General features: G+C 57.6%; 2 protein-coding genes across 2 annotated transcripts; both read left to right on the top strand.

Annotated features, from left to right (window-relative positions):
• The first annotated feature begins 34 nt into the window (after positions 1–34).
• LOC139437575 (ral guanine nucleotide dissociation stimulator-like) lies at positions 35–2,378 on the top strand. Its single transcript, XM_071211844.1, has 4 exons — positions 35–43; positions 348–563; positions 844–947; positions 1,431–2,378. The coding sequence occupies exons 1-4, from the start codon at positions 35–37 to the stop codon at positions 1,558–1,560; spliced, it is 459 nt and encodes a 152-aa protein (XP_071067945.1). The 3' UTR covers positions 1,561–2,378.
• A 563-nt stretch (positions 2,379–2,941) lies between these two features.
• On the top strand, positions 2,942–7,718 carry LOC101428037 (ral guanine nucleotide dissociation stimulator-like). The gene is made up of 8 exons (XM_058287517.2): positions 2,942–3,224; positions 3,612–3,644; positions 3,989–4,110; positions 4,264–4,362; positions 4,680–4,872; positions 5,066–5,281; positions 6,593–6,707; positions 7,200–7,718. Exons 1-8 carry the CDS (start codon positions 3,162–3,164, stop codon positions 7,373–7,375), a joined length of 1,017 nt encoding a protein of 338 aa, XP_058143500.2. The 5' UTR covers positions 2,942–3,161; the 3' UTR covers positions 7,376–7,718.
• The last annotated feature ends 9,653 nt before the right edge of the window (positions 7,719–17,371 follow it).

Raw genomic sequence — 17,371 nt, 5'->3', positions numbered from 1 at the left:
CCCTCCCGAGCTGGTGGCAGAGCAGCTGTCGCTCATGGATGTGGTGAGCAGCTGGGCTCGGCAGCGGGGCGCTGGGGGGACCTTCCTCCCAGGACCTGCCACCCCAGCCCTCCCCACCCTGATCCCGAATCCTGGGATCTGGGTCCAAGCCCTGGTCCCCTGCCAGCCTTGTTCCCTGGGCGAGTTTCTTGAGCTCAAGCCGCACTGCGCCTCTGGAGAGGGGACCTAGGACACTACCCGTCCCTGCCACACGCACTGCTGTGACGATGACCCCGGCTAGGGTCCCGAGGGCCTGCGGGATCTGAGCTGGGGGCGGGCGTAACTGGCTGACTTGCCCTCCTCCCCAGGAGCTGTTCAAGAAGGTGGTGCCCCACCACTGCCTGGGCTCCATCTGGTCCCAGCGCCACCAGAAGGGCAAGGAGCACGTGGCGCCCACCGTGCACGCCGTCATCAGCCAGGTCAACCGCGTGGCCGACTGCGTCATGGCCACCTGCCTCGGGGACCCCAGCATGAAGGCCGCAGACAAGGCCAGGGTGGTGGAGCACTGGATCGAGGTGGCCAGGGTGCGTGCCGGGCCCTCTCTGGACTCCTGGACCCCCTGCGCTCTGGTGGGCTCTCGGCCTCCGGGCCCTGCCCTGCCTGGAGCACAGCCCTCCTTCCTCCTCACGTCCCCCCAGGCTCTTCCTCAGGTGGAGCTTGGGGGTCCCGCTCTGGGGCCCCAGCTCGCCCTCAGGGCCTCTGTGGGGGTCTCTCATCCAGAGGGGGAGGTCAGACGAGAGGGCTGGCGTGGGAGCAGGTCACGCTCAGACCACCCCTCACGGCCCATTCTTTCTCCCTCCCCAGGAGTGCCGAACCCTCCGCAACTTCTCCTCAGCCCGTGCCATCCTCTCTGCTCTCAACAGGCACGCGATTGGCCACCAGAAAAAGACATGGGGGGAAGTTTCCAGGTGGGCAGGCTTCTCTCCAGGGGCGCGGGGGGGACCAGGGGCCCCGTGGGAGGCTGGGCATGGCCCTGCAGGGAGCCTGGAGGCCGCGGGACCCGGGCAGGGGCCGGGTGGGCTGGGGCGCCAGGTCTCGCCAGGACCTGAGGTCAGCTGTCGGGCATCACCACTGGTGCCGGCCGCGGTCACGCACGGAGTCAAGCCAGATGAGAGCACGGCCAGGGTGTGCTGGTCAGCAGCCCGCTCTGTCCAGGGGACAGCTCCCATGTCGACACCAGCCGCTCATCAGCTAGGATGGGGGCCCCCGCGGTGCCCACCTGAGAGCTCAGCTCCCAAGCCCACACTGTCCTGCAGTGCTCAGAGCTGCCCAGTCTCAGCACCACCCACCCAGGCAGTCCAGGTCCCAGGACCCGGCTACGACCAAGTGGGCTGTCCCCGGGACACTCCCACCCACTCCCACCTTTCTCCTTCCTTCTTGCCCTCCCCCAGGGACAGCTTCCACCTCTTTCAGACACTGTCTGAGATTTTCTTCACTGAGAGCAACTCCTCCCAGCGCAGTGAGCTGATCTCCCAGGTGAAGAGCAGGCGGGGGGCCAGGGCTGAGGAGGGGGGCTTGTGACTGTTTCCCTGGGTGTTTCTTTGCAAACATCCTGTCTGGCCTCTTCTGGAGGAAGATGATGAGGGCTCTGCCTGGTTCGTGGGCAGGTTGGGGGCAGCTGCCGGGCCATAGGCCGGGGTTGGTGATTGGACGCGGTCAGGGGGGTGCTGGGATGTTCCAGGAGGAGATGATGAACCAGCAGGTTGAGAAGTCTCCATCCACGTGGGGGTCTCAGAACTGCCCCTCGTTATGAATGGCTTGTCCCGAGAGCTAGGAGAAGTCTTTGGGAGACGGGAAACCACGGTGGGTCCTTTCTGACTGAAACTAGAAGCTTCCACCTAGAAGACGCAGCACAACTTCGATGTCCAGTGCTGCAATGTCCAGCCATGCAGCTGGAGGACGCGGTGCCCCTGCTGACAGAACATGCCGAGTGGACCCCCGGCAGGGAGCGCCTGTGTGCGGGCCTGGTGTGGCCTTTGGGTTTTCCATCCTGTGGGTTGGGGCAGGCAGGATCTGCTCAACTAGGCCTCCCAGGACAGCCCATCCTGCAGCTCCACGGCTGGGGCGACACGAGGCCCCTCGCACACCCACGCGCAGAGGCCGGGAGAAGCGGACAGCTGTTGGCAGTGGTGGGCTGTGGGGCGGCGTCAGCGCAGACGAGGCCTCCAGCTGGAGGGAGACACCCGTCCTCGGCACCCCGAGCGCATCCTTCCTTGGGCCCCCGGCGGAATGGAAGCACGAGCATCCAGCAGCACCGCCCTCACAGCCAGGTGGCGGGGTTGACGGGAGAAAAGGAGCGTGGCCGAGCGTTCCCAGGACTCCGAGCAGGCGAGCGGGATTCCCAGAGCATCTGTGCCGCTGGCGTGCACCCCCGAGGCCTCTGGACTCCCAAGAAGGGGTCAGGTCTTTGTGGTCACGTCCCAGATGTCCACACCGGCTCAGGGAGGCCAGGCCGCTTGCACCAGGCCCCCAGGGCACCTCCGGCACGGGGTGGCAGCAGATTTCCACCTGCCCACTTGGTCCAGGGGTCCATGGCCCCGGGGACACTGACCCTGAGCCGCTCAATCCTGACAGGACTGGAACCCCGAGTTTGCCACCCTGGACGCAAACCCCAACAGAGCCCAGAAGCAGCAGCAGCAGCAGCAGGAGGGGGTGGGGGTGGCTCCTGCCAGGGGGCCAGGGCGGGTGGCCTGCAAGTCAGGGAGGGGCCCTCCTCCCAGCCATCCCTCCTGGGCCTCTGAGCCCGGGCAGCCTCCCTTCCATGTCTGTTCCCCTGGAAGCTTGAGGGCCGGGAGCCGAGGGAATCCTCGGGGACTAGTGGCAGCAAGTCAGAGCAAGAGCCTGGAAGAGCCGGGGCTGGGGGACTGGGTGGGGCAGGTGTGGGCTTGGCATGGAAGAAACGCCAGTGCTGGGAGGGGACTTCAGGGGAGGTTGGTGTCCTTGGAGGCCGGGCGGGGAACTTCGGGGTGACAGCTGGGTGCCTAAGCGAGTGCCGGGGTGATGCTGGGTGGTCCTAGGAGTCTGAGCCTGCGGGTGGTCAGGGCGGGGTGTGGGGGTCCCCATGTGCCTGCGCTCATCACCACCCACTCCACGCCACAGGGTGCCATCCAGGGCACTGTCCCATGGCTGGGGACATTCCTCACTCGGTTTTCGCTGGTGGACCTGCCATGCCGGAGTTTCTGGATGTGAGTGAGCCGGGGTGCCGGGGCCGCGTGGGAAAGGGTCCCTGAGGCTTGGGAGGAGAGGCTGGCCAGAGCCCCGAGCACTGAGCAGTGGGCACACTGCATCTCCCAAGAGCCTCCCGGGCGCCCTGGAGCTTGGGGCCGTGGTCTTGTAGCAGCAGAGTGAGCGCAGGCTGGTCCCGGGGCATGTGTCCACTATGGTCAGAGGCTGGGCCGGGCGGGCCTGGGGCTCCCCTGGCGGCCCCACTCCTGCGCCCACAAGCCTGCCTGCATCCTTGCCTGGTCTGGGCTGCCCTGTGCCCATTGAACCCGCAGTTGTGCTGCGTGACAAGGACTCAGGGGTGATGGGCATGGCAATGTGGTGACGGATGGGACCTCTCTGCCTTCCAGGGGACCATGGTGAATTTGAAGAAAAGGAGGAAGGTGAGCAGCTGCGGGCAGCAGTGCGGGGTGGGGCTGGGGGTGGGGGCTCAACAGTGAGAGCCTCCTGGCAGGGCCCCCCCCCGGGCTGTAGGCAGCTTCCTGGAAGACTGCTGGGGAGTTGGAGGAGAGAAGACAGGGCCGTCCCGTCCCTCGTCCCTCGGAAGGGTGGAGGTTCACCTGGTGGAAGGCCGACTTCCTGGAGGAGGAGCTGTGTGAGCTCAGCCCTGAGGGCAGGTAGAGCACGGAAGGCAGGGGAGGGCTGGGAACCCAGGGGCCCCGGGCCCCGGCCCACCAGGCAAGCCCACCCGGGCCTCAACAGTGCCTCCTCCTCCCTCTGACCACAGGAAGAGCAGCTGGTGGCCGAGCTGCAGAAGCTGCAGGCGCGCTGCTGCTACGACCGCCTTGTGCCCGACGGGCACTTCAGGGCCTGGTTTGAGGCCGTGGAGCAGCTCGGCCAGAAGGACAGGTGAGGCCAGGGGGGCACCAGGCCCCGGTGGGGGTGGGAGCGCCCTGGTGGCTCCTGGGCCCGCGTAGGCCCTGCTGCCCGATGAGGCTGGGACACGCGGATGCCAACTGCTGTGTGGACCCCGGGAGCCTGACGGCGCCCCCTCTCCTGTAGCGTCCTCCTGTCTCATGAGTGGGAGCCACCCCCCGAGGCGGCCAGTGAGAGCTTCCAGGCCCAACAGCCCCCGGAAGGCAGCGAGCCTTGGAGCGGAGAGTGAGTTCCCCTCGCGGGGCAGGCGAGGGTGGGCTCAGGGGAGCTCCAGGCTGAGCGTGGGCTGGGGGGGCTGCCTGCCACTGAGCGCTGGGATCCCAGCTCCACTCCCGACCTGCCCTGGGGCTGCGAGAGTCGCCCCCTCCCTGGGCCTCTTTCCTCCTCCGGGCAACGGGGTGGTGCGGCGTGAGCTCTGGGGCAGTCGGGGCCCGCTGGCTCCTCTTGATGGACCTAGGACTTAGCCGTGTGCAGATTTAGCAGGGCAGAGGTGGGCAGGCATGCCAGGGGAGGCCCCCAAGGTAAGCCGAGCCTCCATCCAGCCGCCAGGGCCCCGACGCTGAGTCCAGCGGCAGCCGCACCACCCACTCCAGCGTCCAGCTCCAGCGTGGCCCTGACCTCAGCGGCGGGGATGGCGCGGATTCTCCTCACCCGCACGTGGCTGGCTCCTCCGGCTCTGCGGTGGAAATCCACCTGGACCACGTCCCGGAGGCCCAGGACAGCCAGGAAGCGAAGGTGACTGCCCAGCCCTGCTCCCTGGGGCCCTCGCCCTCCCGCCGCCCCTCCTGTGCCTGCTGGGCCCTCCCCGTGTCCACGAGAGGTGGAGACCCGTTGCCTCGTCCAGACCTTCTAGAGCCTCCTGGAGCTTCTCGAGCAGCCCGGGCTGCCCTGAGGCTCCCGGCCTCTGCTGACCTCCCGTTCCCCACAGCCGGGGCCATCGACCTGCGCATCGTCTCGGATCGGCTCCACCGTCACGGCAGCATCGGGAGGAACGTCCTCTTCCTCCTCCATCCAAGCCAGGGCCACCCGCACCAGCCGAAAGCGCCGTGACTCACGGCCGCGCGACAAACGGCACGTGGGCGACCACTGCTTCGTCCGTGTTGCCCTGGCCGAGGACAGCGGCCACAAGGTCCAGAGCATCCTGGTGAGCCGGGCGAGCAGCCACCTCCCGAGCCACGGTGGCTCAGGCCGTAGGCACCTGAGCGGTGCCGTGGTCCCCACCTGCCGCCCTGGAGCAGACTTACCAGTGGCTGGGGAAGGACAGACGGCCACGACCAGGGGCAGGAAGAGCGTGTGTGCGACGGCGGTCAGGGCTCAGGACGGTGGACACAGGCAGGCCCGAGGTGGCGTGTGCTTGGCAGGCCGAGGAGCAGCCGCGAGGCCAGGGCTATAGGAGCAGGGGTCAGGGGAAGGGCTGGGGTCAGAGAGGCGTTGGAAGCCAGGTCCCATCAGGCCCTTGAGCTGCCAGATGGAGCGTGACTTTCTCAGGAGCCCCTGAAGGGTCAGAGCAGAGCAGGGACAGCAGGAGAGCTTTGGCCCCCGAGTGGACGGTGAGGTGGTGGGTGGAGACACCGGCCAGTGAGGGGCTGCTGCCGTGACCCAGAGGGGAGGACGGGGTCTGCCCCAGGGAGGTGGCTGTGAAGGTGTGAGCAGAGCCCAGATCCCGGATGGACGTGCAGATGGAACCACCCCTGCTCCACGGCCCAGAGTCTGCAGCGCTGCGGCGGTGCCCAGCCGAACGGGCTGCACTTCTCTTGTGGCCAGGAGCTGCCGTGCTTGTTCTAAGCTGTCACTGAGTGGCCCTTGGCCAGAGCCCTGCCTGCACCCGGGCCCTCGTGCTCAAGGCAGCTGCGCTCTAGACCTTGCTGAGCACAGCTGCCTCCTGGAGCCCAGGGCCTCCTGTGGGGCCGTAGGGTGTCTTCCAGCCTCGTCTCGGACAAACATCTGAGCTTGGACTGGACGTGTGTGTTCTGCCTGGGGTTCAGTGCTCCGCGGAGGCCTCCTGGAGGGGCAGGGGCAGGGCAGGGGCCCTCCCCGAGGGCGAGCCCTCTCCTGTGACGGGGAGGGAGGAGGGACAGAGAGAGGCCCCGAGGTCACTCCACAGTCCCCACCCTCTGCTGCGAGGCCACCCTTTGTCCCAGGGCTCTGGGAGCCCCTAGCAGTTGTGCAGGCTGAGGACCAGGGGCCGGGGCTCAGCCTGCAGGGCAGGGGATTTGGACCCTCCCTTAGAAACACCCTCCAGACAGAGGTGCAGGTTCTTGTAGGAGAGAGGGTTAGGAATGACTGGGAAAGAGCCCTCAGTGCCTGGAGTGTCCCCGGGGGAGCAAGAGAAGATGTGGAGGCCCCTGTAGACCCAGCCCCAAGCAGAGGGGCCTCCTCAGGGTCTCTGGCAGCTGCGCCGTGGGGAGCTGGCTCCAGGACCCATGTCCTGAGGCCTGTCGTTGACCTACCGCAGGTGACCGACCAAGACAAGGCTCCAGCCGTGATCCGCAAGGCCCTGGAAGAGCAGGAGCTGGCTGGGGAGCAGCCCGCGGACTACCAGCTGGTGCAGATCCTCTCAGGAGATGGCAGTGAGTCGGGGGCGAGTGGAGAGGGCGGGGGCACAGGGGTCGGTGGGGGCAGCACGGCCCCAGGCTGAAGGTACGAGACCCCGCTCAGGAGGCCTCGGTGGGGGGCTGCCCTTGGCGGGCTTGGCAGTCTGGCCCGGGGAGCGCTGGGCTCAGGGGCGTGCACTGGGCTTGAGAAGGCCAGTTTCAGCGCCGCGATCCCCAGCAGGGAGGCGGCAGGGGTGCTTGGGGGAGGAGACGACCTCGTGGCAGCTCCACGCTGAGGCTGGCAGGTGGGAGTCAGAGTCGCTTTTGGATCAAGGGACCCCGCTTTCAGCTGTGCCTCTGCAGTCTTCCCTGGTCATTCAGGGTGTCGTTCAGGCGGCTCCTCTGTGGTCCAGGAGTTGAACTGGGGAAGTCGGGTGCCCGGGTGAGGCCAGCTCTCGTGGGGACACAGAGGGTGGGGTTCGTCTGTGCCCCGGAGCACGGCTGACCCCCCATCTGCGCCCCCCCCAGCGCTGGAGATCCCGGACGACGCCAACGTGTATTACGCCATGGCGCCCTCGCCCGATTATCGGTTTCTTCTCCTGAGGAAGACCACGCCCCTGGATGCGGAGGTCAAGGGGAGAGCTCTCTCAGCCTTTCGAGGGAGTCGGCGGAAGGGACCCAGGTTCCGAAAGGGGAAACCGTAACTGGCCCCAGCGGCCCCACAGCCTCAGGGCCCCCTTCCCTTCCAGGTCTGCCTGGCCGAGTCATTCTGCTGACCCCAGCCACCGTGGACCAGGCCAGGCAGGCGCTTCCCTCCCCAGCAGCCAGTCTGGGACACTCCCAGACTCCACTCACACCCCTGGGCCTGTCCTGCCGCTCCAAACATGGCTAGTCGGAGGGAGGATCTGCGGGAGACGGTCAAAGAACTTGATTGAGACTCAACAGCAACAAAGACTATCTGTCTAAAGGGGAGGGGCAATACCTACCTTTGTCCTTAGGAGATGTTCGATGTGAGGGTTTTATTATTAAATTCTTGTTTCCACTATAGCCTGGGAGTTGAGTTTGGTTCTTGCATTTCCTGTGTTCATCAAAATGAGATACAGGCTCTCGCAGTGCTCAATCGAAGGAGAAATCCTGCAGAGCCATCCGTTGATTTTAGAAGGGAGAAGCGACAAGAGCCAGCTGCCCCTGCCCGGGTTCCTGAAGTCAACACGGGCACCCACAGCAGAGAGCGTTTCAGTGCGTTGTGGTGTTCCACCCGGCGGGAGCCGAGAGCTCCCAGGACTGTCCGGCTTAGACCATTCACAAAGACCATTTCCCGAGCCCGGGCAGGCAGCGGCCGACTTCCCACCACTTTGGAGGAGGAAGGAACCTTTCCCGCTTCTTGCCTGAGGCTTTGCTTGCACACCAAATAGGAACTTGTCGTTTTCAAGGGCAAACGATAGGGTGACAGCAGCAGTAGGTAGGGCAAGAAGGAGAACACAGCTGAGAATGTGGAATGCAAAGGGCCAGAGGAGCAAACGAGGAGGACTCTTGGCTCCAGTGCAAGGACAGGCAGACCCGGCCTCCTCAGTGCCCCTCAGGCCTCACGGTCCACGCTTGACCTTGGAGTTCCTGCTTTGCCATCCTCATCCCTGGCACCAGAATTCCTTTCCCTGAGGCGGGGACGGGGTTTGAGCTGCAGCGTCCCGGGCTCCAGCTGGGCCTCCTTGGTGTCCACACCACTGCCCCCTGTGAACGAGTGCTTCCAACTGCCGTGCCATTCCCTGTGCACGTCCTTCCCCCGGAAAATCCCCGCAGGCCCCGCCTCTGCGCGGGCTCCCCGTGGGCTCTCCTTGCTGCCCGGGGCCTGTGGCAGCACGCGGGAGCTCTCGATGCCAAGACAAGAGTGCTGCTTCCTGGCGGCCAGAAACCCCGCGCGCCCTTTCCTGCAGGTCGAGGGGAAGTCGGGCCGTGCGGTCTGAGGTCCACACTCCCCGCCGTGTGGCCGCTGCCTGGCCTCAGGAGGAGTTTGGCTCTGAGCACTTCGAGCTCTCGTACCCTGGGAGGGCTGCGTCCATCGGTCCACAGCTCGGGCTTTGCTGATGTCACGGGGGTGTGGACAGGTCCTGTCGGGAGAGGGTGCAAGTCACGGCCTGCTGGGACCAACGACCACAGTCTTGCCCCGATTCCCCTCATGGCACGTTCAATCGCTGAGCGGCTCCCTGTCGGGGGTGGCAGGTCGTGTCCTGAGCTCCCCGTGGGCTCTAGCCTGGCTTCCCCATGACCGGGAGCTAAAGGTGGAAGCCCTGGCTCAGCACAGAGCCCAGGAGCCTGCACCAGCCTCCCGCCTGCCCCAGGTGAGGGCCGAGAGGCCCCTTCCGTCTGGGTGATCGGGGAAGGCCAACACTCTCATCGTGCACGTTCATGAGGAAATATTGGTCTCGAAAGCACTTTCTCTGTCAATAAGAGAGTCTCTAGCTCCAGCGGTCATCGTGAGCTGCTGGTGCTGGATGCTCACCTCTAAAAGGGAAAGAGTCACTGATTGCCAGAGGGCTGCTGTGTTACCAGTCATTGTCCCCCAACTCTCATTCCGCCCTGGTAGTGGGGCTGTGCGGTCACCCCTCGGGCTGAAGCGTGGTTTGCTGGCCTGGCGGGGGAGCGGCCGCGGTAGGCCAAGCCACTGCCCCCATAATAGGGTGGCTGGTCGGACTCACCACCACCCCTGAAGGAAGCTCGGCATGGGCGCAGAGTGCCCTCGGGTCTCCCCTTCTCGGCAGCCGTGCTTCCGCGGCTGCCCCTCCTCCCGGATGGCGCCACACGATGCCTGTGGGGCGGCACCCTTCTTCTTCCTTCTCCCTGCACAGGCGCAGGGCGGAAAATTCCAGTCTGCCCTTTTCCCCTCCCCCGACAGCAGCAACAGCCAGGCGTGGGCGGAAAAATCCAGCCCGCCCTTTTCCCTTCCCCCGACAGCAGCAACAGCCAGGCGTGGGCGGGAAACTCAAGTCTGCCCTCCACCCCAGCAACAGCAGCCACCAATCCCTAAACCCTGCCCCTTCCCCCAGCAACAGCGACAGCCAATCCCTAACCACCACCCCTCCCCCGTCCAGTACCGCCCACTGACCTTTCACCGGCAACTAATCAGAACAGGGCGTGGCTTCGACCAATCAGCCTACCCCAGCCCCTATAAAACTCTTGCCTCTCCCTCAATAAAGTTGGACTTGCGTGTTTACCTTGTCTCCGCGGTAGTTCTTCTGCCGTGCGCCCTCCAGTCCTGAGAGCCCCCGACAAGGGCCTGGCCTCCCTTGTCCCCAGTTCGTCGCCTGCTTCTCCGGGCGACCCCTTCGTCGCCTGCTTCTCCGGGCGACCCCGTCAGCCGAACCGCGCAACCCCTTGTGAGACCGATCCCTCGTCTGCTGCCGGACCGACCCCTCGTCCCAAGTGGGACCGACCCCTCGTCCCAAGCGGGACCGACCCCTCGTCCAGAGCTGGACCGACCCCTCATCCACAGCCAGACCCCACCTCTACCGACCGAGCAAGCCGCCGCAGGGCTGGTTCCCTGGGCTCCCTCACGTCCGCTCCTACCCCAGCTGGGGACAGGCTGGACATCCAGTTCAGGGGTCCTAACTGCAAACACAGGGGCCGGGAGGCCAAAGAGGAAGAGGAGGGGGCGCCTGGCCTTGTCGTCGGCCACACTCCCCTGCCTGCCTCCAGGTGCCCTGCTCCTGGCTGTCCTCTGTGGGTGTCACCCAGGCACCTTGGCCGTGGGGAGGTGGCCAGATATCAGGTAGCCTACCCCCACCCTCTTCACCCCCAGCTTCTCCAGGCTCTCCAAGCCCACCAAGCCCATCAGCAGCATGGCCCCCCCACCTGGCAGTGTTCCAGGTGCCCCCAAGGTCCACGGGACCAGGGAAGCACGGGGAGGGCTGGTGGCACACGGTGTTGGCCGGTGCCTGCGAGCAGAGCCGTGGATGCATCACCCACGTGTGCCCTGCAGTGACCAGCGGGCATTACTGCCCTGCACGCAGAGTCTCCCTGTTCAGCCAAGCCGGCCAGGGCCTACGGGCGCACTCGGTCCCTGAATCTGTGATAGGAGCAGAGCCTTGGAGCCGGCCGCTCACACCTGTGGGTCCCTGGGTGGAGCTTGGTCTTGCCAGAGACTCTCCCCGCCCACTCCTACCCGAGCACCAGAACAGAAGAGGGCCCGGGCAGCAAGGAGGGAACATTCAGCAGCGTGGCGCTGCCCTGCCAAGGGGAGCAACGGTGGCCGGGGAGGCTGCCAGGCAGCAGCTGGTGCGATGAGCCCCGACACTGGGGCGGCTGGGGGAGGACGTGTAAAATTGGGAAACTGACACCGAGAGAGGGAGCGATTGGCCCGGGGCACAGGGCTGAGCAGAGTCCCGAGTGTAAGGAAGGGTTGCGGCCTCAAGCCAGGGCTCCACACCCCCCACCCCACAGAGTTTCCTACCCAGGCAGAAACCTCCAGGGCTTGTCCCAGGGCCAGGAGCCAAGGGCAGACTCGGACCACTTCCCCGGTGGAGCGCAGTCTGGGAGGATTCCTGGGCCAGGGCTTCTCCTAGAAGCAGGAGCTTCTGTTCCTCCCCTTCCTGCTCCAGGTCCCAAGGGACCTTCAGGCACTTCTCTATTGGAAAAGTGAAGGATGAACTCCCAGGCTGCAGTCTCCTTGGGATCACGGCTTTGGGCCAATCGGTGCTCTCTCCCACTCGACAGAAGGCGAGTGCATCAGGCTGCTCACAACCATGCCAGCATTTCCAGTGAGGAGCACAGAATGAATGAGTGGACAGTCAAAGGACGGTGCCACAAGATCCCTTGACCCCAAGGCAACAGGACACTCTCCCCAGGCTCCAAGTCCCCCACCGAGACCTCAAGACTCTTTTGGCAAAATGGACTGATGAAGGACAATTCCAGCTGAGCACTGGCTTTGCCAAAGCAAGCCCAAAGAGACATTATTCAAAGGTCAGTCTTTGACCATCAATGGTCATGGACCAGGCCACTCAGGGTGTCCCTGCCCCATGGGTAAGGAGATGCAAACCAAGAGCAGCCGTTTTCCTAGCTGCAGGATCTTCAGCTTGAACTCTTCCTGCCTCAGCCAGAGAGCGATGGTGACTACTGGCTCTGCCTGCTGGACAACGGCCTGGTTCGTGGATGCACCGAACCAGGGCATCCCTCCTTCACGGAATGTCCCCTCCACCCAGGGCTTGGAGGACGGCATCAAGCATCACATCACAGTCAGGGCCAGACCCAGTCGCTCCCAGCATTGAGATCCCAGCTCTCGGCCAGGGCCCTGCCAGGGGTTTTCTGGCTACTGCGCTGACAGCAGGGGGCAGGGCTTGTGCTGAGCTCTTCATTCGACCTGGGCACAAGCTTCTGCTGCTGGCGGCAGCCCCAGCCTTCAGCCCACGGCGTCAAGCATCTCCATCTCCATCTCGATCTCATTCCTGTCCAACGGCCTGAGCGCCTCTCCCACCTCTTCATCATCCCCCTCCTCATCCAGAGGCTGAAGGCTTTAGAGACCAAGCATCTTGGACATAGAGCCAGAAGCTGAAAACCAGTAAAAGCCAGAGATAGAGAGAGACAGACAGGCAGATGGAGAGAGAGACAGACAGGCAGATAGATAGAGAGAGAGAGAGTTGAGTGTAGAATTACTATATGACCCAACAATCCCTCTGGTATATACCCAAAATAATCAAAAGCAGGGACTCCAACAGATATTTGCATTCTGATGTTCACAGTGGCATTATTCACAACTGTCAAAAGATGGTGGCAACCCAAGTGTCCATCAACTGATGAATGGATAAACAAAAGGTGGTGTGTACAATGGAATATTATTCAGCTGTAAACAGGAATGAAGTCCTGATGGGTGTGACAACATGGGTGTCCTGAAGATGTTATTCTGAGTGAAATATGACAGATGCAAAAGGACATATATTGTATGATTTCACTGATATGGAGTAACTAGAATAAGAAAAATTTTAGAGTTGGAATCTAGGATATACGTTACTAAGGGCTGGGTTGAAGAGTTAATGCCTAATTTTTATAGTGTTTCTATTTAGTTTGATTGTAAAGGTTTGGAAATGGATGGTGGTGATGATAGCACAATATTTTCAGTGTAATTAATACCAACGAATTGTTTATGTGAGTGTGCTTAAAAGGGCAAATTTTGGGCCATATATATGTTACCAGGATAAAAATTACAAGATAAAGCATAGTGAACCCCACTGTAAACAATGGACTATATTAATAGCAGAATTACATAAATGATCTTTCATGACTTTTTTTTAACAAATGTCACACACTAATACAAGGTGTTAATAGAGTAGAATATGGGAACAAAAAGAAAACTAATGTAAACTTTGGACTGTAGTTAATAGCACAATTTTAATATTCTTTCCTCAACTTTAACAAAGGTACCACATTATTGCAAAGTGTCAACAACGGGAGATTTGGGAATGCTGTATTTTTAACATGATTTTTCTGTAAGCGTACACTTTTTTTTTAAGAGAAGTAAATACTGTTCGAGTCATCTTCCTCAGAGCTCTTGATGGTAGCTAGAGGGTCTCAGTCACTTGCCAAGCACTGAAAGAAGGAAACGCACCTTAAGAATGAGAGGGAAGTTCCTCCTGCTGGCCCCTCCCTCCCCTTCACTGGTTCAGGGAGAAGAGCACCTGCCCTCCCAGGTGGGTCTCTGGGACTTTGGAGATGGAGCAGAACAGCCCCTTTGTGCCTCCTGGAGCACACACATGCCTATGCCAGTCCCTCAGTTGGCAGCCTGAAGGACTGGACCAGGACAGTTGTCTTTGGCTCGCCATCCAGAATGTGCCCTGAGCACAGAAGCAGCTTCCACACAGCTGACCCAGTGCAAGAAACAATCAAATCAAAGTGGTCAAGGAAATATTACAGGACTTAAGATATACAATGGAGAATCCAAGAGAAAGGGAAAGTCTAGTTTTCAGTGAGGTGAGGGTACATTCAGGTCCCTGAAAAGGGGATAATTCCTAGGTCTAGAAGCACATGTCCAGGAAAAAAAGCAAACTCAGAAAACCCTGGAAAGGACCCTGTGCTTTCATCTCAAGCTGATCTTCCTGGTAAGAGGGCTATGCTCTGAAGAAGTGAGTGAACTAACACAGAGTCAATTTGCAAACACTGTGATAGATATTCTTTACATGATGTCTTTGCTTTCTTAGCTCCTGGCATGCAAGGAAATGTCTGTCATATCATTAACTGGATATGATCTTAAGGAACAGACAGTCCACAAACCAAATTCCAGGGCAGCATATTAATATATTAAAATGTAGAGTGTGACAAAAGATAAGAAACAGAAGATATCAAAATAAATAGGTAATGATGGACCATCCAAAGGAAGAGAAAAACTTCACAAACAACCATGAGGGAATCAGACTTTGAACATATCAGGGAGAGACTTTAAGAAAATGTCCTCCAATATGCTCAAAGAGATAAAGCAAAACACAGAGAAAAAAACTAAGGATATCAAGAAAATGATATATGAACAGAGCAAGAATGTCAACAAAGAGACAGAAATTATCCTAAGGAACCAAACAAAGCTGAAAACTACAATAACTTAAATTTAGAATTCTCTAGAGGGGCTCAACACCTAACAGATATTTACATTACACCCCACAACAGCAGGATATATATTCCTTTGAAGGGCTCACGTGTCCTTCTCCAGGATAGACCGTATGTTGGGCCTCAAGACAGGTCTCAGTAATTTTTAAAAGACTGAAATTATACAAAAAACTTTCTCTGATAATAACAGAATGAAGCTGGAAATCAATAATGGATGGAAAAAGGGAAAATTCATAAATTTATGGAGATTAAACAACACACATTTAAATAATCAGTGGGTCAAGAAGAAATTGCAAGAGAATTCAGTAAAAATCTTGAGAGAATAAAATGGAAACATAACATATCAAAACCTATGCAACACTACAAAGGCAGTGTTGAGAAAGAAATTTATACTCCTCAATGCTTACATTAAAAAAGAAAGACTTAAAATTGAAGATCTAACCGCACACTTGGAGGATAGAAAAAGAACAACAAATTAATCCCAAACCAAGCTGAAAGAAAGAAATAGTAAAGATCAGAGCAGAAAAAAGTGAAATCAAGAACAAAAAAACAGAAACGGAGCAGATGTGGCTCAAGTGGTTGAGCACCTGCTTCCCACATGGGAGGTCCTGATTTCGGTCCCCTGTGCCTCCTAAAAAACAAACAAACAGACAAAAACAAACAATAAGCAAACAAAAGAAAAAACCAACTCTGGGGAACCAATGTGGCTCAGTGGTTAAGTGCTAGCTTCCCACACACGAGTTCCTGGGTTTAATCTCTGGTCCTGGTACATCCAAAAAAAAATGACAGAATCAACAAAACCAAAAGTCAGTTCTTTGAGAAGCTCAACGAAATCGACAAACCCTTAGCTAGACTGACAAAGGAAAAAAAGAGAGAAGATGCAAATAAATAAAATCAGAAAAGGTAGGGGCATTACTACTGACCCCACAGAAATAAGAGAGCTCATGAAAGGATACTACAAACAACTGTATGCTAAAGAACTAGACAATGTAGACAAGATGGACACATTCTTAGAAACACACAAACAACATACACTGACCTAGAAGAAACAGAAGACCTCAACAGACCAGTCACAAGTAAAGAGATTGACGCAGTCATCCACACCCTCCTGGAGGTGAAGAGCCCAGGACCAGGAGGTCTCACAGGGGAATTCCATTGCTCTTTCAAAGATGATCCAACACCAATCTTGCTCAAGTTCCCAAAAATTGAAAAGGAGAGAATGCACCAAACTCATTCTATGAAGCCAACATCACCCTAATACCAAGACCATATAAAGGTACCATGAAAAAAGTGGGAGAAAAAAAGAAAAATTTAAAGCATCTGATGGAATTGTTCATAAAATAAAGGCAGAAAGAGAAGAAAGAAATTTGCTACATTCAAAGCAGTGACCATAATTAACTTACACAGAACTTTCTGCTTAACATTTATTGAGCATCTCCTATACAACAAACACAATTTAAAAAACTGGAAGTAGAGCAATGAAAAAATCCAAGTCCTGCCCTCACTGAGCTTATAGCCAGTGAAAGGACAAAGACAAGTAGTAAAATGTCAGGTGGAGATTAATGCTGTGGAGAAAAAGCAGAGTAAACGGGATAGAGAGGAGAAGGTTTCAATTTCCTATTAGATGCATGTGGTAGGCCTTGTTGCAAAGAGGACATCTGAATAGAAACCTAAATCAGGTAAGAGCAAACCATGCTTATGTCTAGAAGAAGAGATGGATGAAACAGCACAAGTGAAAGCCAGGAAGTAGAAGAGGGTCTGCTTTGTTCAGGAATAACAAGTTAGCATGACTAGCACTGGGGGATGTATGCAGAAAATATCAGGAGATGAAGAAAGGTATTGAAGGCTGTGGAGGTGCTGGGGTGGGGGCAGAAGAAGACTGTGTAGGAGTAAAGTTCTTAGCTTTTTTTGTGCCATGGCCCCCTTTGTCTGATGAAGACTATGGCACCTTATCAAAGTTTTGAAGTGTATTAAATATGTAGGATTACAAAAGAAACCACATTTCAATGGTATTATTAAAACACAATACTCGAGACTTGATTTGTGACAAGTACAATAAAAGACACAAGTCCTATGGTCATGGCAGATAGCTCCAGAGTTTGGTGCCTTGCCAGTGGGCCCTACTTTGTAATTTGTGCTCCTGAGTGTGACGGCGTTAGACTCAGATGTTACTTCTTTACCCATGCCTTTTCTGTCCCTCTTATTGAACCTGTGGTTGGTGGTGGGGTTGGTGTATGCCCAGGAGACTTGAATCTCTGGGATGTCCATGGGCCACCTGGGCCCTGAGCCTCAGCAGAGTTGCAAAACCCAGTCTCTAGTTCGTTGGATTCACCCAGGACAACTAACAAGGTGAAGATGGACAACCACCACAGCAAGGAACAGAGAGAGTCTACAACTACAAGCAAGAGAGTCCCATCCATCAGCCATATGGGATTGAAGCCCCCTCTCAATTAGAGGTGGAGTGGGCATGACCATCCCAGAATCCTCAGGACTGGGGAATAAAATATGGACTAGAGTGGACTTACTGCTGTTCTTCTATAGACTTATTGTGATTCTAGCAATGGAAGAAAAAATTATATCATTGATGTGGAGACAGTGGCCACTGGAGTTGCTGAAGGCAGCAAGAGGGAAAAAGAGGGAGCAGTTTTGGGACTTGGAATTGTCCTGAATGACATTGCAGGGACACATACAGGACATTGTATGTCCTGCCATAACTTCCCAAATGGAGTGGGAGAGAGCGTAAACTACACGTAAACTATAATCTCTGCTCTGTGGCCTTGCTCCAAAATATGTACATCAATTGCAAATAATGTACCATACTAATGAAAGAAGTTGTTAATGTGGGAAAAATGGCAAGTGTGGGGAGTGGGGCATATGGGAATCCCTTATATTTTTTAATGTACCATTTTATGTAATCTATGTATCTTTTTAAAACAAATAAAAAATTGACTTAAAAAAGAACACTGCAGGGTTGGAAATAAGTTCAATGTATGGGAGATTGACACTCCAGGATTCCAGGTTAGGGGATAAATAAAAGTTTGTCACTAGGCTGCCTTGTTAGCAGGGGATTCCTGGATGGTGTCTGCAGCTTTGCTTTCAGTCTGGCCCCCTCCTCT

The sequence above is a fragment of the Dasypus novemcinctus genome, chromosome 24 (assembly GCF_030445035.2).
Source record: "Dasypus novemcinctus isolate mDasNov1 chromosome 24, mDasNov1.1.hap2, whole genome shotgun sequence".
Classification (NCBI taxonomy): domain Eukaryota; kingdom Metazoa; phylum Chordata; class Mammalia; order Cingulata; family Dasypodidae; genus Dasypus; species Dasypus novemcinctus.
The sequence above is the reverse complement of the archived record's forward strand: the minus strand, read 5'-3'. Positions and strand labels throughout refer to the sequence as shown.

Coding starts and splice junctions, on each gene's coding strand:
- LOC139437575 (XM_071211844.1), top strand. Junction 564..843: donor ACTGGATCGAGGTGGCCAGG/GTGCGTGCCGGG, acceptor CTCCCTCCCCAG/GAGTGCCGAACCCTCCGCAA. Junction 948..1,430: donor ACATGGGGGGAAGTTTCCAG/GTGGGCAGGCTT, acceptor GCCCTCCCCCAG/GGACAGCTTCCACCTCTTTC.
- LOC101428037 (XM_058287517.2), top strand. CDS start 3,162: ATGGCTGGGGACATTCCTCACTCGGTTTTCGCTGGTGGACCTGCCATG. Junction 3,225..3,611: donor CCATGCCGGAGTTTCTGGAT/GTGAGTGAGCCG, acceptor TCTGCCTTCCAG/GGGACCATGGTGAATTTGAA. Junction 4,363..4,679: donor AGCGAGCCTTGGAGCGGAGA/GTGAGTTCCCCT, acceptor GCCTCCATCCAG/CCGCCAGGGCCCCGACGCTG.